The sequence below is a fragment of the Sycon ciliatum genome, chromosome 2 (genome assembly GCF_964019385.1).
Source record: "Sycon ciliatum chromosome 2, ocSycCili1.1, whole genome shotgun sequence".
Lineage (NCBI taxonomy): Eukaryota > Metazoa > Porifera > Calcarea > Leucosolenida > Sycettidae > Sycon > Sycon ciliatum.
Window position 1 is genome coordinate 35,755,706 of NC_088644.1, and position 25,000 is coordinate 35,780,705.

The following is a 25,000-nucleotide window of genomic DNA, read 5'->3' on the forward strand; positions in this document are numbered from 1 at the left end:
TCCGTGAATTCTTCTCCTCTTTCTTATGCATACACCGAACGTGTATCGTGCATGACACTCGCCCGAAAACGTCTCTAAATCTGCTGAGTTTCCTACCGGCATTGTCCGCCACAGGCTGCAAACAGCCCTGCTTTCCTTGCACGATCACACTGCTCTTCTTTCCAGTATTCAAGTATGTTCTGTGGTTGAAGACGTCAATCACATCGACCTGGCACTGAGGTGCTCTTCCCCACTGCAGTCAAGGGAGAGAGCTAGCTTGGGATCAACAGGACAGCTACTGGTTTCTGTAGGGCTATGCCTGGATTACAGTTCTTTTTTAAGATATTTTTCATTAAAATAATCCATTTTCGCGGGTTAGAAGTCTTTGAGCCAGGGCGAACGGCAAGGTGTAAATGTCATTTTGGGTCATACATGTCCAAAGGGCTAAGCTGGGCCTATCGTCAATTCTGACCCACTCATCCTACCCATCCTATGACGTATAGCTATAGGAGGTGGCAAGACTTGAAGTCACATAACACTACTTGACAGAAATGTACCAATGAATGTGAACCAGCAAAGATAGCGAATGGGAAAGGGACCGGTGCAAAGAGGAACAACAGAGAAAGAAGAAAAGAGAGAGAGACAGACAGACAGACAGACAGACAGACAGACAGACAGACAGACAGACAGACAGACAGACAGACAGACAGAAACAGACAGACAGACAGACAGACAGAAACGGAGACACAGATATACATGTACAGAGAGACAAGGACAGAGAGACAGAGACGGGCAGACAGACAGACAGACAGACAGTTCGGCAAAGGCTTGATGTCCATACGTTGACATACCATCACAGGTTCAGCCAAGGGGTTCACAAGATACAATGATGGATAGGTAACGGTGGATAGGAGCAGATCTAGACTGATTGATACTGATAATGTCTCGACGGTTTCTTGTCTTCAGATTGGTAATGATGAGAAATGAGGGAGAGGGCGACTGTTATAAGGGTGGGGGAATGAGCGGCCAGAGCATGTTTGAAAACGGTTCAAAATAGTGACAAACTTCACACCAATTGCTACACGACATACGAATACAGTGGAGCCACAACATTCAAAATAATTGACAAGATGAGAAACAGCAAACGCAGCGGAACTGCAAGAGGTGACAAACAAACACAAAACATTCAAAAGAGTATTTTACATCTATGAAGTGAAAGTAAAAAGAGTCAAGTTCACCGGATTCGCGGCCGCATCACCTGACTTGTTGATGAACACATCACGCAAAGACGTTCGCATCGGCGGGCCACCGCTTCGCCCATATATCCTAGCAACCAAAGAGTTGACAGACGTTGTACACCAAGACCGGATACAATCTACGATGTCACATAGAATAACACAATATTAATTTTAATATTGTGTTTGAAAAGCCTCTTTCGAATACTAGTATACTCTTACGGAAACTTCCGGGCATGATACATGTCATGTACATGTAAAGAAGTCATGCATATTGTTAGATTGACAGCATGAAACAAGGTGGAGGACACTGTGTTCGGAAACAGTGACCTTACTACAACCTTCCGCGGTTGGCAGAGCCCCGGTCCCTGTGGACCATTTGAACCATAATGGGTGTTGAACCCGGTTCTGACCCTCATTATGCTAGGGGGTTGGAGACTACTTCGTACGTCCGTCGTGTATTCTTTGATGCTCTGCCCATGGCGTCCTTCTCTCAGCTCGTCAGCTGTCAACAGTTACTGCCACCACCATGAGGCATGACACTGTCGCGAGAAGGTGCTCTCTAGACTATAGTATACTATAGTCTATAGACCAGATAGACGGGGTTGGTGATGTCCCGACGGTCGACGCGGCGATGGGTAGATCTACGGGTAATATACATGTACATGTGATACATGACTATACCCATGGGGTAGGCCTTCATTTCACCACGTCGGAATACGGCGGCTACACGTTGGTCACGTCAACTACCGGTTATTTATTACTTGTACTTCTGTTTGTAAAAATAACTAAGTATATGCATCACTGACACTGGCCTGGCACAACATATTTTTTTATAAATACATTGCACTGGTACATATGTATACAGTACTACTACTACTACAACTAATAATATTATTATTAGAAAAGTCTTTACAAGGTGCAAGGTACATGTACACGTCACTGTAGCATTTGATGCTCTAGCCGAGAGTCTGCAAAATTTGATTATTTTCTCCGTGATCACCTTCAAGATCGAGTGGACCTCTGAATGTCTGATGCCGTGATCAGGTGATGGCTGTTGTATTCTGATAGCGTGAAGTCATGGGTGAGCCGATTTGCCTCAGCACTCACTGTGACTCAGCGATCAGTGCAGCACTTTAAAGGGGAAGTTAAGGCAAAAATTAAAATTTCACCAGTTGTAGTCTTCGGGGTGCTGAGTCGAATGGTCGTGGTCCGAGGAAGCTGAGACGCTCCCTTCCTACTTGAATCCCAATCGAACTCGCGCACTTCCACCGAAACTGGGTGACTATGGAACAAACTTCCAGAACACATCCGCTGCGTTCAGTCCTCTGTCAATTTTCGCATTGCTCTAAAGGCTCATTACTCTCAGCATAGATATTCTCTGACTGGAATTCCGAACTTTTCCGTTTGAGAAATTTTTTTTCCTTGAAATTAATCCTTGCTGGTTTTTTTTCATCTAAATGTCCCGCTATTATCTGCAGAGGTGATTTCTTCCCTCGTCGATTTCTTTCCTGCTTTTATACCTCGATATTTAGGTACTTGTTTCCCTTCTTCCCATGCTTCATCTTCCACTCTCCTCTCCCCATTTCCCCATTTTTCTTGCGATATTTATGTGGGAGACTTCCGTGATAAGCATCCATTTGCTTTTGGAGAATCCTTTTAAATAAATACAATAAATAAATAAATAAAATACTGCGCCCTACTACAGTCCATTCAGAAAAAAATGAACTTCTAGCTTTTGGCCATAAATGGGTCAAACTTTGAGTTTTTTTAGAATTTTTTTTGGCAATCCCCTATGGAATCCTCTTCCAATTATGTTTCTGAAGTTTTTTTGGCCAAAAAGCAAGCCATAGCAAGAATAGGATTTCGGCCAGGTTTTGCCCCAAAAGCACAGAATTGGGAAAACCATCAAAATCCAGGCCGTTTGACCCCGCCTGGCAACAGTGCATTCTGCGGTTCGAACCCCAGTTCAGGCACCCTTTTTGGACCCTTTTTCAAATTTCAAAGTTCACAGCACTGCACTGTGTACGATGAAATCACGAAAAACCGCCAAATACGGGAGCTCGCCAGAGCCAGAGCCCATCTTTTTATGAATGGACTGTAGATGGGGATTTGTATGCAAAATGTCACTAAAAGCGCCATTTCGTTCTTATAAAAGCACGGATGACCGCGATTGGCCCATATGTTGTAGTCTTTTGGACGCTGAGTCGACTGGTTTTGGTCCGAAAAGGCTGCGATGCGGCGTTCCTCCTTTATTCCCAATCGAACAGGGTTGAACAAGCGGTCACGTGCTCCTGCGTACACCAGTCACCTGGTCACCGTCGCTGCAGGGTACAACTTACTAGCCTGTTTGACCTTTTTTGGGTGCAGTCCTGTCACTCGAGTTGAACTCGAGTTGAACCTTGGTGTGAAAGTTGTCACCTGCTGGCGTGGTGACCAGGTGATTTGGGCACCCAGGAGCACGTGACCGCTTGTTCAACCATGTTCGATTGGGAATAAAGGAGGAACGCTGCATCGCAGCCTTTTCGGACCAAAACCAGTCGACTCAGCGTCTAAAAGACTACAACATATGGGCCAATCGCGGTCATCCGTGCTTTTATAAGAACGAAATGGCGCTTTTAGTGACATTTTGCATACAACTCCCCATCTAGTAGGGCGCAGTCACCCAGTTTCGGTGGAAGTGCGCGAGTTCGATTGGGATTCAAGTAGGAAGGGAGCGTCTCAGCTTCCTCGGACCAAGACCATTCGACTCAGCACCCCGAAGACTACAACTGGTGAAATTTTAATTTTTGCCTTAACTTCCCCTTTAAAATATTAGTTATAATAACAACCGCTCCATTAGCATTATTTTTATCGAGCTCCCTAAACGTGATGTGAGTGTAGAACCTGTTCCTGTGTGTGATGTTAGCGCGTGTACGTGTGCACCCTGGTGATGAGGGGCATTCAGAGGTTGTCACCTCGCCCTGTGCCACTCAGAGTCACATGGGGGATATATGGACAGCGTCCTGTCCTAAACAGTTTCACTTAGTCTTTGCTGTGCAGGCTCTGCTAAGTACTAGCTACATACTCGAGCAGTCGATGCCAGTGGCGGTGGGTGAAACTGAAGGAAGAATGGTACGGAATGACTCATTATTATCGTGTACTCTGCAGTCTTGGCAAGAGAGTACTGTATGTACTTGTACAGTACAGTACAATCATGCACATTCTTTCAGACTTTTCCCATTTCCGATACCCTCAACCTCATGAACATGTACATGACTGTACATGAACATTGTATACATGTGTATTCGCTGTTTGTAGCCTGTAGCCTAGTGTAGGCTGTAGGTCAAGGTTCAGATACATGAGCATGTTGAGCAATCCCAGATTTACGATAAATACGCAGTTTGCATGATTTCACCAAAAAGTCATCATTTTTTTATATTACCGTAAAGTACCGCCAGAGCGCCCCACCATCTCATCCTTTCGTGGTCGTATTGTGGAGGTGGTCTGCTGTCTGTAGGTCATACGACATGAACCTTGTACACATATTGCACGTTTTGCAGTCAATCCGTACCTTCAAGAGGACACAAGCTCCACACAAAAACCTGCCAAGTGTGACCTTAGTACACTGAGATTCTCACATTGTACACACTTCGTTGCACTCTGCCATACGATTTTCCTTTCTCTGGCTGTACAATCAAGGTGGGGCGCTCTCGCGAGACGGGGCGCTCTGGCGGTACTTTACGGTAATAGCAGCAATATATGCTTGTTCAAGGACGGAGCGGGAGCGTTGTGCCCGCCAGCGGCGCTCACCCCGAGATTGTGGTGAACAGGTCACATGTCCAAATGCACTGAAAAGTGTAGGAAATGTGACAGATTCAAGTGGAGCCCCATTCTAGTGCTTCTGTCACCTCCGTGAATCCATTCCGGGGGGATTTCCCGTACAAAGTGAACGTGAACTGGGCTTCGCCTGTTCACCAGCCGTTCAAAAATTCCGCGCACGTGATCCCAAAAAGTGACGGTTGGTCTCACGAACTCTCTGATAATCTCTGATAATTGGCATGTCATGCTGCATGCTGATGTGACATTCTCTGCATGAGCGTGCCCCTCCCCCAGGTCCCAGCCACGTCACTACCAGCAGATGTGTAAACCCTCTTCGTCATTTTCAAATTGCTGATGACTTTCACAGGGGCGTAGCAGCCGGTCCGGCTTCAAAGCCGGATCACTTTTTTGGAAAAAGTAACGCAAAGGCAAAAGTGCCCAGAATGCAGGATTTTTCACCCTAGTTTCAATTTTTTTCCCGGGGGGACCCCCACACCCCCCCCCCCCTCCAGCCGGACCACCTCCAACGGCAGTGCCGTGTATGTGCCTGTTTTACCGGCAGGCTGTGACATAGCACTGTCAAGTACCAAGAAGGCAACGACTTGCTCATTTTGTCAGGAACGAGAGAGTGTGGGTTTCTGTCAGGCTTCAAGTTTCTGTTACACGTTGTTACGCCTTCAAACTGTCAGGCCGCACACTTTTGTATAATGATATGAACCTCATGACCGAAGCTGGAAACTGTGGTTTTCAGGGCTCCTGGTTATAGCAACTGCAGAGCTGCTGACATTGCTAGTTGATAAGGTGTGTATCCTTTCAACTGGCAGTGTGGGGTGATACATAATTCACGTCAGAATCAGCCAGTGACACTGACTAGATGGTGAACATGCAGTATGTAATAAGTATGGCAATGCATTGCTGTGCATGTGAATTTGCCGCCACCGCCAGGAATGGTACCCATGCCACAGCGCCACCGCCAGGGATGGTACCCATGCCACAGCGCCACCGCCAGGGATGGTACCCATGCCACAGCGCCACGGCGCCACTGACTGAGTGATGATCTCACACTCGAATGCAGATGCCCTACTGAATGGTGATAGCATTTACGGGCTTGCCTAGTCGGCCCGCGTGCGTGCATAGCCCTTTCACTGTGAAGTTCTTCGCGGCTCGCTTGTGTGGTAGTCAAGCAAGTTTAGCTCAGTTGATTTTGACAGTCCAAAGACCTTCCCATGCTGTGGAGCATTCAGCACTATTCTTGACAGAAGTGGCAGCTGCACATGCCTCTACAAGGGAGTGAAATTGCCGCCCGAACATGCGCTAAATAATGCACAACCCTGTATAGCATACAAAGTAGGATGTCAAAGTGATGTAGCTTATTACATGGCAAAGGTTAAGTCGGGCTCAACTGCATGTCTATGTACTGTCGTCTCACTGTTGTACAAACTGTAGTCAGCACATGTTGTAGACTGTCCATTGGTTCTGTGCTGGGCACGAAATTCATAAGTGTGTCGCTTGTGTGTTGTGTCCTGTGCTAGGTATTTGTTAACCCATGAGTTCCGTGGCAAGCTCCCTTGAGCTTGCTCCTGGAGGACAGGGCAATGTCAACTGCAATGCTGATAGTCGGGCAGGACTATCACACGAGAGGCGGAAGGATGTGATCATAGAAGATGCGGAAGTGGTCCAGAGACTCATCGATCGTAACCTGGAGAGCAGGAACGTGCGCGTGTTCCTCTCGTCGACGTTCCGCGACTGCCAGGCGGAGCGCAACATACTGCAGCGCAATGTCGTGCCCCTGCTGCAGAGCTGGTGTGCGTCGTTGCGTCCCGAGCCGCTCGGCTTCAACGTGCTGGATCTGCGGTGGGGAGTGACTGACGAACAGGTGCAAGGTGGAGGCGTGGTGGGAATCTGTCTGGACGGAATAGACCAGTGCCGTCCGTTCTTCATCGGCATTCTGACCAACCGATACGGCTGGCATAATACAAGTAAACTAGCTGGGACAGGCAATGGCGAGGATGATGAGAACTCACTGCTTGTACAGACTATAGCAAGAGCTTCCTCGCGTCACCCATGGGTGCTACGCTATGACGAGAGAAGCGTCACCGAGCTGGAGATCATGCACGGAGCGCTGCGCCACGCACAGACCATGAAGAAGCGGGCGTTCTTCTACTTCCGTGATGCCAACTTCGTCCCGGATGGCTCTGCCGAGGGCGACCCACCGGAGAGCGATCTAGCTCTGCAACAGTTGGGTCTGCTGAAAGAAGAAATAGAACATGATGGGTTTCCTGTCCAGGCCTACAATGACCTATCTGACTTTGCTGCTTATGTGGAGAGAGACATGAAGTCTATGATTAGCACGGAGTTCGAGGAGTGCAGCAAAGAGATGAACATGGAAGAGTACGATGACATGGAGCCGATGGCATTATCAGCGTCTGAACTCGGTCGCCTTTTCCAAGAGGCCTACTGTCGCATGCAAACAAGACTGTTCGTAGAGTGTCCGGAGAACATAAGCGTGCCCCTGCACTATGCGCTCGACACTCAACTCGAGTCTGCCGAGATGTCCTCGCCGATCGTTGTAACCGGCGACGTGGGTCAAGGCAAATCCACCCTGCTGGCCTACGTGGCGCAGGAGGCGCGGAAAAAGGGCAAGACAGTGTGCATACACTTCTGCGGCTGCGACTCCGGCTCGGTGAACACCGAGGCTGTGATTACAAGTATCGTTGACCAGGCTCGACTGCACGGCATCCAACTGCCCGGGGACACTGACATGAACACGGGCAGTAAAGCCGCCTCTTTCTACCAGCTGCTAAGTGGCAACATCACTCTGGAGGATCCGGTGGATGACGGCAGGGATAACAGCGCCAGCGAAGCAGTGACATCACCGGAGATGGTGGTTATTCTTGACGCGCTCAACCTGATGGACGGTGGTGAGGGTGCAAGCCAGCTTGTCCCCAACCTGGCCTGGCTGCCGTCGACAGTGGGCAAGAATGTTCGCCTGATAGTGTCAACTAAGCCCGGTGTTCTTCTCGATAAGATTGTGATTGAGCGGCAGTGGAGAGTGGTGCGCGTCGAGGGTATGGGCGAGAATGCCAAACGCATTCTTATCAGCAAGATACTGAAGGACCTCGGCAAGTGCATCGACGAAGAGAAGTTGGAAACCATAACACACGCACCGCAGACGTCCAATCCGCTGTTCATGGCGTGTCTTCTGAAAGAACTCTGTGTGTGTGGCACGTACACGTCCATTGGGGATCTTCTACAGCGCTACTTAGAGGCAGGGAATGTCGTTGACCTATTCAAAAAGGTCCTGGAGCGCTGGGAGAGAGACTATGAGCTGAACAACCCAGACAAGAACTTCCGAAAGAACCTGGTGCGGGATGTAATGATGTCGCTGTGCCTGTCCAACTGCGGCATGACCGAGACTGAGCTTGTTCAAGCGCACAAGTCCAACCGAGCGGCACTCTCCCTGGTGCTGTCCTCTGCACATGATTCCCTCTTCTACAATACAGTCGGCGTCATCAGCATCAACAACTTTGCACTGCTACAAGCATGCAGAGAGCGATACCTGACCGACGGCGAGACCAAGCGTGAAAATGGACTGGAGAGGAGAGTGCACCTTTTCCTGTCCAAATACTTTGAAACTGCCGACATCTCCTTGGACCGGCGCGCACAGGAGCTGCCGTACCATTTGATGAAGACCCGGGACGATGATCGTCTGCTTCAGTACCTGACACTGCTGTCCACTCTGTCCATCCACTGGGTCTCCGGCCTCAAGTTCCGTCTGATGCAGTTCTGGCGCCACCTCGGTGGCTACGACCGGGCTGGAAAGGCGTACCTGAAGGAGCTGCAGTATAAGTACTGCGACGAGCTGTCTGCTCCTCTGACGCCTGGCCCAATACCTCACGACGAAGGCTCGTTGTTCTTGCCTGATGGCGAAGACGGACACGCTGGCGATGAAACCGCAGTGGTGGTGGCCGACGATGACATGTCTGATGACAAGGAGGCCGACCTGGCGTGCGATATGGACATGGTTGCCGAGTTCCTATCGCAAGTGGGCGAGTACGAGAAGGCGTTGCCACTGTACAAACAACATCTCGGTATCATGGTCAAGCATGGCGGTGACTGCCACCCGCTGGCCGTGCGCGCTTTGCTCAACGCCGCCCAGTGCCAGCTGAAGGTCGGCCTGGTGGCGGAGCGCGGCAACTTCCAGCGCGCCATTCGCTACTGCCAGCGCGCCATGGTCGGCGCCAACGCGTGCTCGGCGCACGACATGTTCGGCATAGAGGGCGATGACGTTCGCAGCCGGGTCCTACACACTCTCGGACATCTGCATCTCTGTGTGGCTCAGAGCATGGAAGAGGGGCCAGAAAAGGTAACTTCATTTACATGCTACATAAGGCATTTCTTTTTTCTAAAGGTGCTAGACAAGCCGGGTATTTTAAACCAGTAGAGAATGATGTGAATGCATGCACACATAGACTGTGAATGCATGCACACATAGACTGTGAATGCATGCACACATAGACGTGCACATGATGTGAATGCATGCACACATAGACGTGCACATAAGACCAGCATTCCTGGGTGGACTTCACACAAAACACATTACGTTGTTGATCTAGTACATGTACACTGTGTGTTGAAAAGGGGAAGCCCCGGCAGACCAGCGGTACAGAGTCAAGTACTTGTATTATTATAATATGAATGGCACATTCACACACACACACGTCGCCACGCCAACATGGGCTGAATTTGTGCCGAGGGGTCAAGTTCTACTACTTGGAGTACACATACATCTGCAGCAATAACACGGCCCTCAAAGCCAATACACATTGTGTGAACTAAGTGCTATTGTAATGCAGCATTGCTGCCATACACTGTTGAGGAAGAAAATTCCGTCGGTCAATAATTTCGTCCAACTCCAAAGAAAGGGAGTTCGTCCGGTTGAAAATTTCGTCCATGGATCATAAGAGTGTATAGAAAAGCTGGACATAATCGACATTAGTCCGGCATTTAATTTAGTCCAAAAGCTCCTTGGACGAAAAAGACGAAATGAAATTCCAGACGAATATTTCTGCTTATACAGTAGACTACTTGAAGCTGCGAGTACTTCTGTACCCAGGCATTGGCCATGGGGTCTTTACGATGTGTGTCACTAGTGACTACGGTCAGAGTTTCTGCTGTACATCACTGAGCAACACGGCCAATCATCAACTACCCTAGAGCACAGTAATCTGAAAGTGGATTTAAACATGTACAGCCTGTCGTGCATTGCTTTTTATCGCTCTGTTGCAGGATGTTCAGCTGCGCGACGCAGAGGCACAACTTGTGCGATCCATCAAAACGTGCAAGAAGTGCTCAACATCACGCAATCGCCTGATCAGCTACGGATCCCTCATTCTGGTCAGAAAGTGAGTTTAACGGTTACTCATAATTATGATGATGTGCCGGACTCGATGGAATGTTACTACTTATTAGTAACTTATTTCTGCGCCGGACTGCCATTGTTGCTCCTGCAGCCGGTTCAAACTACATGTACTAGCTTTGCTTTGCGGGCTGGACTGCCCGGAACGGGGTGGCAAGTGCTAAGTGTATCCAATGGTACGTGCATCCGTGCCTACCAAACCTGTTGTGCATATCCTCTTGACTTTGCGTATAGGATGCCCGCCGCGTTCTCTTGCTTTGCGATACCACACATGCTGATCACTAGTGCTCGCTGTTATAATATTGTTATGTTGGTGTGAGTATAGGGAGAGCGGTGCGGACCTGGAAAGACTGGCAGAGACGGCCGTCGGAGTGCTAGAGTCGTGCTGCAAAGAGTTCGGCGAGCAGCACATCGAGACCGCCAAGCTACACAACATCTACGCTGATCTTCTCCGCGAACTGGGCAACAACACCCAAGCGCAGTGTCACTATCGACTCTCGCTCAAGATCACAAGCGAGCTATTGGGCAAGGAACACGCGGAGACCAAAGCACTGAAAGAGAAACTGGCGAGGATTCACGAGAATCTCACAAAGACGCCCGCTGCTGATGAGCTGCGCCACCAAATGCCGTGGAGTTTTGACTGCTCGACGACAATGTCCATCGACACTGGTGCGAGCGCAAGAAGCTGCAGGAGTTCGATTGACGAAGACAGCTCAGCCACAAAGGAGATAAGTAAACAGATGGCTAGCCCCGCACGCAGGCAGAGTGCACCACCAGTCCCCAGCGCATCCGCCACGGGCTTACCGAACCACAGTACCGATGACAACCGCAAGAAACGAAAACATCTTGAATTCCTAGTCCAAGGGATTGTCTCTGAGAACGTCAGTGACGCGGAGATTGAGCTGGAATCAGCTGCGACGTCCCGATCAGCCCAGTCGAGTCCGAAGGCTGAACGCAGTGACCTAAAGAGATCCGATTCCAAGCATAACTCGAGCCAGGGTGATCTCAGGAAGCCCACGACCATACGCAGGGAGCTGTCACTTAGCTATGCCGTATCTCTTCCGAGTCTTGATTCGCCACAGGTGGTGGCATCGACAGCCGCGTCGCACGATTATCCTTTTCCTGCAATGGCGGACTGCAAGCCTCTCACGCAGTCATCGCCAGCTCTGGACCTCTATGTCAATGGGCGCTGCAGGTACTGCAAGAAAGGTAAATGCGGCCCGCTCAGTCGGTGCCGACTGTTATCCTTCACGCAGCAATTGAAGAATGATTTCTACTCAAGCTCAGAGCTGACGTAAAACAAATGGGTCCCGTGCACGCCGGGATGCAGGGTGCGTTCAATTGTCACACATTAGTGAATTGGTTAGCTTCTCATGTGTGTGTGTGTGTGTGTGTGTGTGTGTGTGTGTGTGTGTGTGTGTGTGTGTGTGTGTGTGTGTGTGTGTGTGTGTGTGTGTGTGTGTGTGTGTCTGTCTGTGTGCGCCATGTGCGCATAAATGTATACAGGCGTGTATGTGCTTCATACGGGACAAATCTATTCGACGATGCTCTTGACTTCTGAAATGAGTAAGAAAATAGGATTGGATAGTAAAGATTCAAGATAGAACATGCGCTGTGAACTTGTTTTCTGCTGACTTTAGTGACATTTTTAAAGTGCTAATTTCACACTGTAGTGCCTTGTGTCAAACTCAAGTTCCTGGAAATTTTGCAATTTCTGCACATTACCACACTTAGCCCTCGTTTTTCTCTACTTTCCCCCAAATTCTTCGGCAGATTTTTCATGGCTTTCAATAGCGACAGACAAGACACTTTGTGGTAGCTGTGTGTGTGTGTGTGTGCAGGCGTGTGTGGGAGGGGCATGTGTGTTGTGAGTGTGTGTGCACGTGCGTGTGCTTGTATTTACAAGAAAGTACTTTTCGTTACGATCTTAATAATTACAGTACAGCTCGATGAAATCCAGTAGAGTTTCTCGAGCACGCGCCGGGCGTTGCGCAGCCCTTGACCTGCGAACATTGGGCTGCGAAAAGGTGCACAGCGCCAGCTTGACTCTCGCCACTGGATTTCATTGAGCAGCGCTGTACTATCATGTAAGCACATGCGGTTGCTCAAGAGTTGCTCAAGAGAGCGGTTCCTTGCCTCTAGCACGTGATGCATGCTACTGTTGCACAAACGAGTTAGCAGTTACCATACCTAAGTACAGTGCGTTCACAGTGGTGCAGAACCAGGGAGTAGTACAATACCATTGTACTACTCCCTGTGCAGAACAACGGAAACGGCCTGACAGCAAGCGTAACAGTGTAAAAAAAAAAGAGAGTAAAAAGGAAATAATCGTGTCCATTCCCGAAGGGACCTCGCGATGGCTGCTAACACCCGATAAGCCCGTAACAGTAGCCTAAAAGGCAGTGAAAGGCAAACAACTAGAAAGGAGTAGAAACACTCACAGGACAGGAGCACTGGGCTAGCAGAAGGACCCGGATGAAGCCCCAGATGTCACCTGCTAGGTACTACGTTAACCGCCAAGCAGTCCGTGCCTACACCACTAAGTACAATCCGGTCGGTGTACCCTCTGAGCACACAACACCATGCAGTGACTAGTATGCCATTGTCAGTCGTTGCTTCAAATATCAAGCATGAAAGATGGAGTGGTGGAAATAAAAGAAAGCGGAATTTCCCGTATCAACTTCCTCGACCTTGTGGATGCTCTAGAAATAAAACCAGAATATAGAATATAGCGGATAGGGCTGGTATAGAGAGAACCGGATGAGACCAGCCGGGTGAAATAATATATAACTGGGTGTGATCAAAGCAGCACTGGGAATAATCATGAAGGAAATTGAGAAAATTGAGATTGGCCTGGCAAACGCCATCATAGTGAAGCGTAATTGCCTGCAAATAATATAATAATATCATCAAACCAGGAAACGGTCTATGGAAATATTAACCCCCCAGGGTTGCAGATATCATACTTTCTAGAGTTCCTAGATAAAGCCAGCTGTGGCACATGTGTGCACGGGGGAAGGCAGACATAATCCAGAAAACGCATGTCTCTAAGATGATGGTCCAGCCCTGCGCACGTGCGTGTGCGCGCGCGCGCGCACACACACACACACATGCGTAAACACGCACGCACACACACGCACACACACAAACGTGCACTGGAACGCGTGCATGCCTCGACGTGAGCACAAACATGTGCATGCATGGATACATACGGTATGAATCAAAGCAGTATGGTGGAAATAAAGCGATTTTTCGTGAAGACACTCAGTGACACTCAGCAACTCCCATAAGCCGCTTCGTATCGGTGAGGATGAGGCACTTGGAAAGCATTTCAAAGCCACATCTAGAGGACAGAAATAGAACACAGCACGGTTTACGGGGTAAATACTAAATACGTTACTATTATCCACAGCCCAGACAAAGCACAGCGTACAAGAACAGAAGAGCCAGAGATCAGCCGTGATGAGCACTCTACTGCAATCGGACAGCCGAGTCAGGTCAAAGGCCCCACAAAGACCGACAGCAGCGACGTTCCCCGACTTACCAGTGCCGGGAGCGGAAGGTGGTGGCCGTCAAGCCCAGCAGTGCCAGCGTTGCCATCACCAGCGCTTTCAAGTAGAGCAGAATGCCCTCGTCAGGCGTCCGGTACAAGGAGTGGCGCAGAAGATTGCTACCAGCATCCGAGTATGGCGGGTAGCGCAGGCTGGATTACACGCAAATACCGTACAAATCAAAAATCCACTTTTAAAGCAAAAACAAAACCTGCAGCTCATTCTATATCCACTCTACGTTGTAAGCATTGACCGAGGTAAGATGAGCCACATACAGTAAAACCTGTGACTAACGACCACCCCTTGGGGCCAGAGAAAGTGGTCTTTAGTGGCAGGTGGTCCTTAGTTAGAGGTTTGCACCGCACAGCCATATATGAATGTGAGACCGTCCATGCCTGGCAAAGTGGTCCGTAGTACCAGGCTGGTCGCTAGTCACGGTAGTCTTATACAGGTTTTACTGTAGTCGTCTTGTCCAACGGTAGCGTTCATAGGAGATTGCCGCATACGTCGGGTGGGTACATTGTACAGGATGATCATTGCCGGCAGGTCGGAGTGCTCAATGGGAGTACTGACAGACCAGCACTCCAGAGCTCCACACTCCACACATACAATGTCCAGTGGAATTCGTCTCTACTCCAAGAGTCGTGCTCTACACAATCATCAGGAGACGGATTATAAAGGAATATACATCGGGCAATATCGCAGAGAAAAAGTGATACCCCTTGACACATCAGTGGGGAAGTGGTGCATGAAGAGTCTGCAGCGCAATAGTTTGGCGGAAGGCACGGATGCTGCAGCGATTAGAATGATGAGTGGTGGTATCGTGTGTTGCACAGGGGATGCAGGTAAGATGTCGTTTTCAACCTGTGCAAAAGTACATGGATGGGGTGAATGACTTGTGATAAGTTTACTAATTCTTCCGCAGTATGTTGTATGTATCCTAAAACTCGGTGTAGAATTCAGGCTCTAAAGTTCGAGCGGTAGAATCTTGGCGCACGGCTACATTCGGACACGAGCTCAGAGCGTTTGTTTAATTAATGTTTAGCGACTTGGCCTTGTCTGCATTGCTGATGAATAGTTTCGGTGAGGCACAAATAACATCAGATTCTCTTGGTGGCGGTGGATGTAGAAAAGAAGGACTCAGATGCCTGTGCATGTGCATGCGGAGGAGCACTATTACACTAGTTTCACATTACGTAGCAGGTTTCTAGGCACGTAAAAATAGTACCGGGGGGGGGGGGGGGGGAACAGTTACCCCGTAGCCTATTTTTTCCATTTTCCAAAATTGTTTTGCCACCCAAAATGCAATGTACCCCAACTTTACCCCAGACAAGTGTACCTTTTTAACCCTCTGCTAGTGGCTTTCAACTGTATTTTCGTTGAACGGCATGAAAAATACAAAAATCGGAAAATGAGTAAGGGGCGGCACTTTTTCACAGGGGGGAGGGGGGGGGGCTGCGCCCCCTACCCCCCTTTGCCTAGAACCCTGCGTAGCACAAATTGTGTGTGTGCGTGTGTGTGTGTGTGTGTGTGTGTGTGTGTGTGTGTGTGTGTGTGTGTGTGCACGTGTTTCTACTCACAGCTTGTTCAGAAACTCCATGTTCTGGTGGCGGACGAGGATGGACTTGTGGTGCGAGAACGTGTCGAACGAGGCCTTGCCATGATAGGAACCGATGCCACTTTGACCAACACCACCGAACGGCAGTGATGCCACTACGCACACCAAGCATGGCCAACACAAACACAAGAACAGACATTGATGTTGTTACCCATGAGTAGGGATCTCAGCGCGTGAACTGCGCAGCCAGTCTGCGCAGGTGAGATTTTCGATCCCAAATGCGTCCAGTGCAGAAATCGTGGAAAAGAACATTTTTTTCGAAATAAATCAAGTTGAAGAAGACAGTAGAAATGGCTGAATATTGCGTCCAGGAAAGCACGTTCTACGGCCATCTCCAAGCTACCTATCTCCCAGACACTCTCTCAGAGGAACTATGGAGGGTCAAAGAGCACAATCTTTCACTCTTGGACGCAGCGTGAACACCTCTTCTACTGAGCGCGATGTCTTCTCTCCGAGTGATAATTGCGGCTGATGCACTGAAAATCGAAGTTAGGACAATCTAACCGGAGAAAACGTCTGAATTTTTGACTGAATCCTCTCTGAAGTGGGTTCTTGCCGCATGGAAAATTATAGGAAAATCGACTGGGGCAATATCGCCTTGGCCACGCTGTCCTTCGGCGGGAATTACAAAGTATGTTCGAACGACGATGAAGATGACGATTCCGCTAGTGTCCACCGCGTCCCCAAGTGTCGAAAATCGACCGTCGCCATTTTTCTGCTGTGTCCGCGAGCTGCACACAAAACTCGATGACGCAATGTATGCGCAAACACCCTGCGCACTGCACGCGCTGAGATCCCCACCATGAGGAAGTAAACAATAATTGGTACACAACCAACCCCCCCCCCCCCCCACACACACACACAGACACAGACACACACAGACACACACACATATACACAAACACACACACACATACACACACAACGGTACACAGCGGAAAGAGGAGAGAGATATGTCATGCACACACACACACACACACACACACACACACACACACACACACACACACACACACACACACACACACACACACACACACACACACACACACACACACACACACACACACACACACACACACACACACACACACACACACACACACACACACACACGGGCACACAGCGGAAAGAGGAGAGAGATATGTCGTGCATGAAGCAGTAAAAACACAACAATAACAAAACAGAAAACACAAAACAGCTACTTGAAGTACTCACGTGGCAAATGTGCCATTGCATCGTTGGCAACAAGAGCACCGGATGAAGTGAATTCTGCAAACTTCTCCACAGTGGCGGTGTCCGGAGAATATACATACGCTGCGAGTGGCTTCTCCCTGGTCCCGAGCACGCAAGCACGCACGCAAGCACGCACACACACACGCACACACACACACACACACACACACACACACACACACACAAGGCCAAACCAACAGAGCACTCCATAAGTGATGGTTCTTCTTCTTTCTTCCTCCCCGCCCCCCACTGCAAACTGCAACAGCCTGCTTGAATCACACGTGTGGTCCCGCGGTAACTGATAGTTGAATGGCATGACAATGAAACATCAATGTCTAACATGCCCTACATTTGAGAATAGTCATAGGTGACGACTTGGCAACGGGAGCACACCGCATAGGAAGCTTGATTTCAAGAGACTACGGCTCGCTCAGGAAACGAGTGTGTCGGTCCCCGTTACCGTATTTTTCGGAGTATAGTGCGCACCTTTGTATAACGCGCACCCCCAATCTTCATTGGGGGTGCGCACTTCAATCTTCATTGAAGTACATGCATTTCATATTCGGAGCATAGTGCGCACCTGCGATTTAGGGCCTAAAATAGCACATCTAAAGTGCGCACTATACTCCGGAAAATACGGTACTCGTAGCTTCTTTCTTGCACGGGGTGGGCAGGAGTGCAAATGAGTACGAGGAACGACATGTATGGCGGGGCTTATTCAGGAGGAGTTCCAGCGGTTCCGCGGAACCCCATACACTTCGTAAATGTACTACTGTGTCCTTGTACATGTACCAGCTATTCAGTTTTGACTACTAGTATACTCAAACCTCCCCTGTAGAGATCGCTGGATCCGCCGCTGGCTACCTATGATGATCACTTGGTATAATGATGTTGTCACTATGCAGCAACTGTCCTACTCACCACAGCACCAAGGGTTGACTTCATCAATGCAACAAAGTACAGTCAGACCTCGCATAACCGCACACATCCGTTTTCCACAAAAACATTCGGATAGGCGAGGGAACCGGATAATCGAACACACATACTGTACGTATGCATGCCATATGCTGTAAAACGGTAACCAACGATTTTTCTTCCGGATGGCGAGGGATCCGGATAAGCGAGGACCGGATAAGCGAGGTCTGACTGTATCCAGATTTATAGTGAACATGATCAGAAACAACAACTTACTTGGACCTGATGAACTGGATGGCCTCGTCCGCATCTCTGATAGGCACGATGGGTAGGATTGGCCCGAAGATCTATTGGAGCACAAGACCAGAGCGGGAAAATGGCTACTTCAATATCAAGCCAAGGCTAGCCAATAATACCACCAATGAATGCAATCTAGTGGAGCGATCATAATCAGGGATGCCATGAAAGCACGCATGCATGCATGCATGCACACACACGCGCACACACACACATGTGCACGTGCACGTGCACACACACACACACACACGCGCGCGCGCGCGCAAGCACGCTCTCCCATCACCTCCAGCAGAGACAGCAGCAGCACCCATGCCGGTGGCCAGCGTACCTCATCCTTCATGACGGAATCATCTGCGGAAACATCGGACAGAACCTTCAGACCCATGAAGCGGTCAGCTCGGTCTGACCCCATGTCAATGGCCACTGTGCCATTACTGCTATCAAGCATGCTGGTCAAGCGCCTGCACACAACAACAACGCCAACAACAACAGCAACAACAACAACAACAACGACGACGACGACAACAACAACAACAATTATAAAAAATAATCCTAGCTTATACAGTCATGACTTTTACAGGCACTGCAGAACACGTTACTTTCTGTGTAACTTTCATGTCGGTAATTTCGATAGAGAAGCCAGGCACTGGAGTATGCACTGTAGATTGCATATGAAAGGAATGCGGCTCACCTAATTCTACTCGCAAATTACACTTGAAAACCGTCAGGTCCTTGACACCGAAATTGTTACAGATCTAAAATGGCACAATGTGATACAGTAACTGCAGCCGGATGTGCCTGCTACATCATATTATACTCGTGGTATTTCAGCACAGGTAGGCACAGTGGCACTGCAATTGCCGTATTCTCTGGAGTATATTAAAGATGGAGCATTTGACCATCGTAGTATAAGGTGCATCGACTTCTTTTGGGGTAAAAAATTACAAGTGTTTACAGTCCATTCATCGGAAACAGTCCTGCTGGCTTCTGAAAGCCGGATTTGGGCCGAATTGAGGATCAAAAACCCACTTTAAATCTCAAAAATCTGGGTTTTGGATCTGCTTCTCAATACATTTTTCCATGGCATACCCGTCCTAATTTTGTAAAACCTGGCTGAATTTCTATTTCCCTGTTCTTGGACTTTTTTGGCCTCAAATGTGGCAAGGAGTAATTGCACGGGTCACACAATGCAGGATGCACTGTTATTTTCACGAAATCTGCAACTATGTGTGGGAGACGCCTAAAAGTTAGGGTGCCAGTTTCCAATGAATGGACTGTAGGTGCAGCTTATACACCGGAAAACACGTACGTACATGACATTGTATTTGTAATGTTGCTTTCTGTGCACTTACTGGAAATGTCTGTCGTTGACAATACGGCCGTAACAGCTTGATTTCTGCATGTTCTGTGAGGGAGGGGGGGGGGGGGGAGAGGGAGAAAGAGGAGACCAAGCAGGCAATAGTATCAGCTATATACAGTACAGGGTGTACTCCCCCCCCCCCCCCCCCCCCGCGCACACACACACAGAGTATGACAAGAAATTCCCTTGCATACACAAATAAATGTCACAGTTTGTGTCAGAGTCCACCGCCACACGGACAACTCCGTATCCACAGGAACGTCGTCACCGCTTCGATGATCAAGGAGCGGATGCAGTTGCTAAAGCGGTGGGAGGTGAGCAGACCAGACACGCCACTACACGGTTAATTTTTTAACTCTTTCACCGCGGATGACGTACATGTACGTCATCCTAGATGACGTCCAGGCTCTGATGACGTACATGTGCGTCATGGTATAAATACCCGGTTTTAGTCTTCTCCTCACGTGTGTTGTCACTGCTGGTCAGTTGGTACAGTTCCTGCCTCATGTACGAGAGGTTGCGGGTACGGATCCCGCTTAGTTACGTTCTGCGTCTCTTTTTTCCCTTTTTTCGTCCGGTTTTCCAACTGCAATTGCCGACTTTGCCGTATTTTATGCAAATTCAGCAAACTTACGTGTCCTATACAGCTTTATACCTCTTTTTGGGGAACCTATCGAGTTTGTCAGTGTGATGTTGGTAGCTTTGGCCTTCATTTCCCAAAAGTTCACCGACCCAGTTGCCTGAACCATAACGTAGTGGAGTTGGCCATCGGCCCTATTTTTCGGATTTTTTCCAGAGCCTGTGTGCACAACCCTGCAGCAGTGAAAGGGTTAAATGCCGAAATCAGATTTGTTGTATCCGGGGGGGGGGGTATTCCTTTCCATGTGCAAACTAAACTCTGCCGTGCTGCACTGCTCCACTGTCACGTTACAATAGCAAAAAAAGCAACTTACGTCACCAAAGAATTTATGTAATGCTTTCTTCATGGCGGCAATGAGTCGGTCCTGAACCTCGCGAGTACACAAGATGTAATCAATGCACACACAGATCTGCAAACAAACAACACCAAAGGTGGAGGAGAGAATAGACTTAAAACAAAAACAAAAAAACGGGTGACCACTACCAAGAGTACATAACCCCCAAGAGTGTGCAACTGCCTGCACAACCTCTATGCAGTGTTGCGATGGCAGAACTTCACATCACGTGACATGGTTCAAAAGGTTACACTGGAAAACAGTGCAAAGTGATCACAAGAGAGTTGTACCCAAAGCTGAGTTTCGTACAACCCTGTATCAATCATGCACAGAGTGCAAATAATGTGTACGGGTGCATCACGTGATGTGAAGTTCTGCCGTCGCAGACCCCATAGCTGGAGTTGCACACTCTTGGAGGTTATGTACTCTTGCCACTACTAAGATACAAACAGAATGATGCACACTGTAGGTAAACAAAGGAACGTATGGGCTTCTTCGTCGGAACTCTGGCGATTGATTGCCAAACCCTGAAACTCTGAGCTACAACGCTTGAGCCCTTACTTTTTTCCTGTGTGTAGCTCTTGTGTACTGCACTCTACCCACCATAGGCATTGAGCACACTAGCAAGTTAAGGTGCAGTTACTGCCTCTGTGAAGCATTGATGTACTTACTACTTAGCCTTACCAGACCATCAACATTCAATTCAGCACCCAGAAGACAACAGGCTTTGAAATTTTCACCTTTGCCCGTGCTTCTCTATGAAGGAAGTGACCGCTACGGTGAAGTGGCCATACAAATCCCTATCTAGGAGTGCACACTCTACCCATTTAGGTGAGGTGGGCAAATTCAATTGGAAATAGACGAACGGAGCGTGGCAGCTTATTCGGTCCAACTAAAATCGACTCAGTGCCAGAAGAGTACAAGTAATGAGTTGTGGGATTGGGCCTCCCCTCTACTGCTCTAGCACACACACACACACACACACACACACACACACACACACACACACACACACACACACACACACACACACACACACACACACTCTCTCTCTCTCTCTCTCTCTCACACACAAACACACACACACACGTTCACCTGGGACGAGCACGCTTACCTGGCCGGCATTCATACACTTTGCTGAAACTACTCTGTCCGCCATCATCTCAATGTCGGAGCGCTCATCCAAATAGACAGGGCTAGACATAGAGAAATAAATAAAATAGGCCAAAATAAAACGTCACAATCATCATAGCACAGTCATAGATATAAAAATATAAAATAGAAGAGAACGCATGGGTACAAGTTGTGAAGTAACTGTCCACGACTGTAAGAGGGCACTTCCTGACTGCATAGTATCTTGTTACAGTCGAGGACAGTTACTTCATAACCCGTACCCATGTGTTCTCTTCTATTTTACATTTATGAAATCATCGAGGACATTGCACCGAGTCACACAAGACCATTCGAATTGGATTCAGAGTTGTGGGCTCTTATTAGTATCAATCTTTGAGCTCAAGATTACCGCCACACCCAAGAGAAAGTGAATAGGAGCGGGAGCGAGAACTAGCTGCAACCCTTCTTTGACAAAATAACAATATTTGAGGTGTTTCGCATTGAATGACGACAGAACACGCAACAAGTAGCTTGCCACTCACTACATCGTACACACTGCACTACCCTACAGCATAAAGTCCCAGAACAGGACCCCCCCCCCCCCACACACACACGCATGCATGCACCCCCCCCCCCCCCCTCCCCACTCACATGCATGCATACACACAAGAAAATAATATTATTCCCGTAGCTAACGTTATGCAGAAGTTGTGTGTTTGTTTGTTTGTTTGTGTCACGCCTGGCGCTATCCGTATCTGACGGCAAAAAGCATAGGATGTTATAAATTTCTTCAATTCTCTTTTTTTTCAGGCATATCCTGGGATTCGAACCCGCACTATCGCCCTACATGCATTCCCCCCATACACTTCGCATTCATAACCATTCTTCCAAGTTGCTTCACGTTATTAGGGAGGTTTAGTTCCCACGTAACGGAAACGCGTACGTGGGTGATCCACGTAAAGTGGATGAAGGGCACCCACGTTGCAATGTTGTGTTTAGTCACACGGAACAAACAAAAGCATGAAGCTAAAGGCCAAAACCTGGTCAAAGACGAAGCTACCCCGGCCTAAGAAGCTCATCCAATATTTTGATTTCGTGCTTCGGAAACTTCTTCAGCTGAGCACCCTCACAGCTCGCACAATGCGCTCCATTCTGATTTTCACCCACGTTCTGGCGGAACGTGGGTGAGCCTCCATACACGGTATGTCGTGAATCAGAAAACGTCTGTACGTGGGTCACTGAGTATCACGTGGTACACCCACGTAAAGTACCCACGGATTACGTGGGACTAAACCTCCCTATTATCTTGCGTTTGAAAGCCCTATTTGAATATTGCGGGCAGCTGTATGTGGCCAGCTGTGTTTGATGGTACGGTACGGTAGGGAGACGGTGTCGTATTACCCTCGATCGTACCTGTCCCGTACCTATCCCCTACCGTGCCGTGCCATCAAAGATGGCTGGCCACAATGCATATTCAAATAGGGCTTTCAAACGCAAGATCACAATGTGAAACAACTTGGAAGAATGGGTATAAATGCGAAGTGTATGGGGGAATGCATGTAGGGCGATAGTGCGGGTTCGAATCCCAGGACATGCCTGAAAAAATAGGAGTATTGAAAAATTTCTAACATCCTATGCTTTTTTCCCGTCAGATCACAATGTGAAACAACTTGGAAGAATTAGTACGAGGTGAATTGCTATTTCTGGACATTGGACATTTCTGGACATTTCGAGTAAAATAATTTTTCGTCGCGTGTACAGTCAAGTCAGTCAGGTTGATGAAGTTTTTTCTTGTTGTAGTTGACAGCTGGGCTGTTGTAGTTTCTCCTCGTGTCAGTGCCTTGTTGATAGCCTTTTCGTGGGAGGCATTTCAACGAGTTTTGTGGTACTATGTCGCATGAGAATTTTGAATTTTGAGTAAAATAAGAAGTAATGGACGAATCGTTGGCTTCCCCATGTGCACTCCACTTCAGACGCTGTATAGTCTTGGACCTGTTGGCTGGAAGTGTGAAGAGGCCAACTGCAGTCCACCAATAGAAAAAATTACAAAAATGGTGCAGTATAGGATGCCTATTGACGCTATTTTACTTTCATGTCCAGAATTCCATACACTGGAATTTAGGCCAAAAAATTGGCCTGTCGAAAACATCCTGCTATAAAGTCTCTGGGATCACAGCATGAGCAATTGTCACATATTTGGAAAGATGAAGGATTAGGCCATACAATAGATACAAATGGATATGAAAAATGTAAAACACACAGCCAGTGGGCCTCTATTTTATTTTCATGTCCAGAAATTGCTATTCACCTCGTATGTATGCGAAATGTATCGGGCGATGCATGCAGGGCGCGCGATAGTGCGGGTTCGAATCCCAGGTTATGTCTTAAAAAAAGAGGATTTTTTAAAAGAATTTATAACATCCCTATGCTTTTTTTTTGTCTAGGTCATCAAGGCAAAAAAGCATAGCGTAGGGCCCTGAGCTTCCAAGCTCTCTCGTTAGAAACACTGAAGGAGAAGGAGAAAAAAACTGACCATTTACCACCGAGCTCCAGGGTAACTGGAGTCAGATGCTCAGCTGCCGCTTTCATGACCACACGACCGACAAACGTGCTTCCGGTGTAGAAGATGTAGTCGACGCGCTGGCGCAACAAAGCAGTGGTCTCCGGAATGCCACCAGTTACAACCGGGAAACAGTCCTAGCAGGAAAAACAACCACAGAAATTACCGTAAACCCATCCACGGCCAACAAGCACTAATTCGTTTTGACAGAAATATTTTTCTTCAGAACGCATCAGTGACTACTTCTGTAAGGAGAGTAAAAGAGAGTAAAGCGACTCACTGTAGTCTAAGAAAAACTATGCAAGTTGCCAAGGTAGACACAACCAGAGAAAAGTGAAGAACTAAAAACGACGCTATGCAATGACGAAGTGACGTGTGAAGTGAACAGCAACCAGAGAAAAGGTGTAAAGAACTAAAGAGAACTTGACAACGAAGTTAAGTGTGAAGGGAATAATGGCCTTCACTGTGTGAAGTGTCATGCGAATAGTCTTCCCATTGTGAAGTGTCATGCGAATAGTCTTCCCATTGTGAAGTAGTCATGCGAATAGTCTTCCCATTGTGAAGTAGTCATGTGACTAGTCTTCCCATTGTGAAGCAGTCATGTGACTAGTCTTCCCATTGTGAAGTGTCATGTGACTAGTCTTCCCATTGTGAAGTACCATGTGACTAGTCTTCCCATTGTGAAGTGTCATGTGACTAGTCTTCCCATTGTGAAGTAGTCATGTGACTAGTCTTCCCATTGTGAAGTATCATGTGACTAGTCTTCCCATTGTGAAGTATCATGTGACTAGTCTTCCCATTGTAAAGACTAGTCTTCCCATTGTGAAGTGTCATGTGACTAGTCTTCCCATTGTGAAGTATCATGTGACTAGTCTTCCCATTGTGAAGTAGTCATGTGACTAGTCTTCCCATTGTGAAGTGTCATGTGACTAGTCTTCAACT

The 25,000-nt window shown here is 48.1% G+C and overlaps 2 protein-coding genes across 3 annotated transcripts in view; one reads left to right on the forward strand and one right to left on the reverse strand.

The window, feature by feature from the left end:
- The window catches only part of LOC135809847 (TPR repeat-containing protein DDB_G0287407-like), a 12,685-nt gene extending 443 nt beyond the window's left edge, over positions 1–12,242 (forward strand). The window contains exons 1-4 of one of the 2 annotated variants that reach the window (XM_065323284.1): positions 4,063–4,328; positions 6,548–9,381; positions 10,305–10,420; positions 10,760–12,242. In XM_065323284.1, the coding sequence (XP_065179356.1) occupies positions 6,562–9,381; positions 10,305–10,420; positions 10,760–11,732 (3,909 nt within the window). In that variant the 5' untranslated portion in view covers positions 4,063–4,328; positions 6,548–6,561 and the 3' untranslated portion in view covers positions 11,733–12,242. Of the gene's footprint in view, positions 1–4,062; positions 4,329–6,547; positions 9,382–10,304; positions 10,421–10,759 lie in introns of those variants that run through there. The other variant, XM_065323283.1, reaches the window with a different exon arrangement.
- Positions 12,243–13,034: 792 nt separating this feature from the next.
- The window catches only part of LOC135809848 (aldehyde dehydrogenase family 3 member B1-like), a 17,269-nt gene continuing 5,303 nt past the window's right edge, over positions 13,035–25,000 (reverse strand). The window contains exons 6-15 of the mRNA XM_065323286.1: positions 24,032–24,195; positions 21,500–21,581; positions 20,365–20,460; positions 19,404–19,456; positions 18,380–18,512; positions 18,031–18,101; positions 16,822–16,937; positions 15,566–15,698; positions 13,979–14,137; positions 13,035–13,777 (exon numbers count right to left, since the gene is read on the reverse strand). Of these exons, the coding sequence (XP_065179358.1) occupies position 13,777; positions 13,979–14,137; positions 15,566–15,698; positions 16,822–16,937; positions 18,031–18,101; positions 18,380–18,512; positions 19,404–19,456; positions 20,365–20,460; positions 21,500–21,581; positions 24,032–24,195 (1,008 nt within the window). The 3' untranslated portion in view covers positions 13,035–13,776. The remainder of the gene's footprint in view (positions 13,778–13,978; positions 14,138–15,565; positions 15,699–16,821; positions 16,938–18,030; positions 18,102–18,379; positions 18,513–19,403; positions 19,457–20,364; positions 20,461–21,499; positions 21,582–24,031; positions 24,196–25,000) is intronic.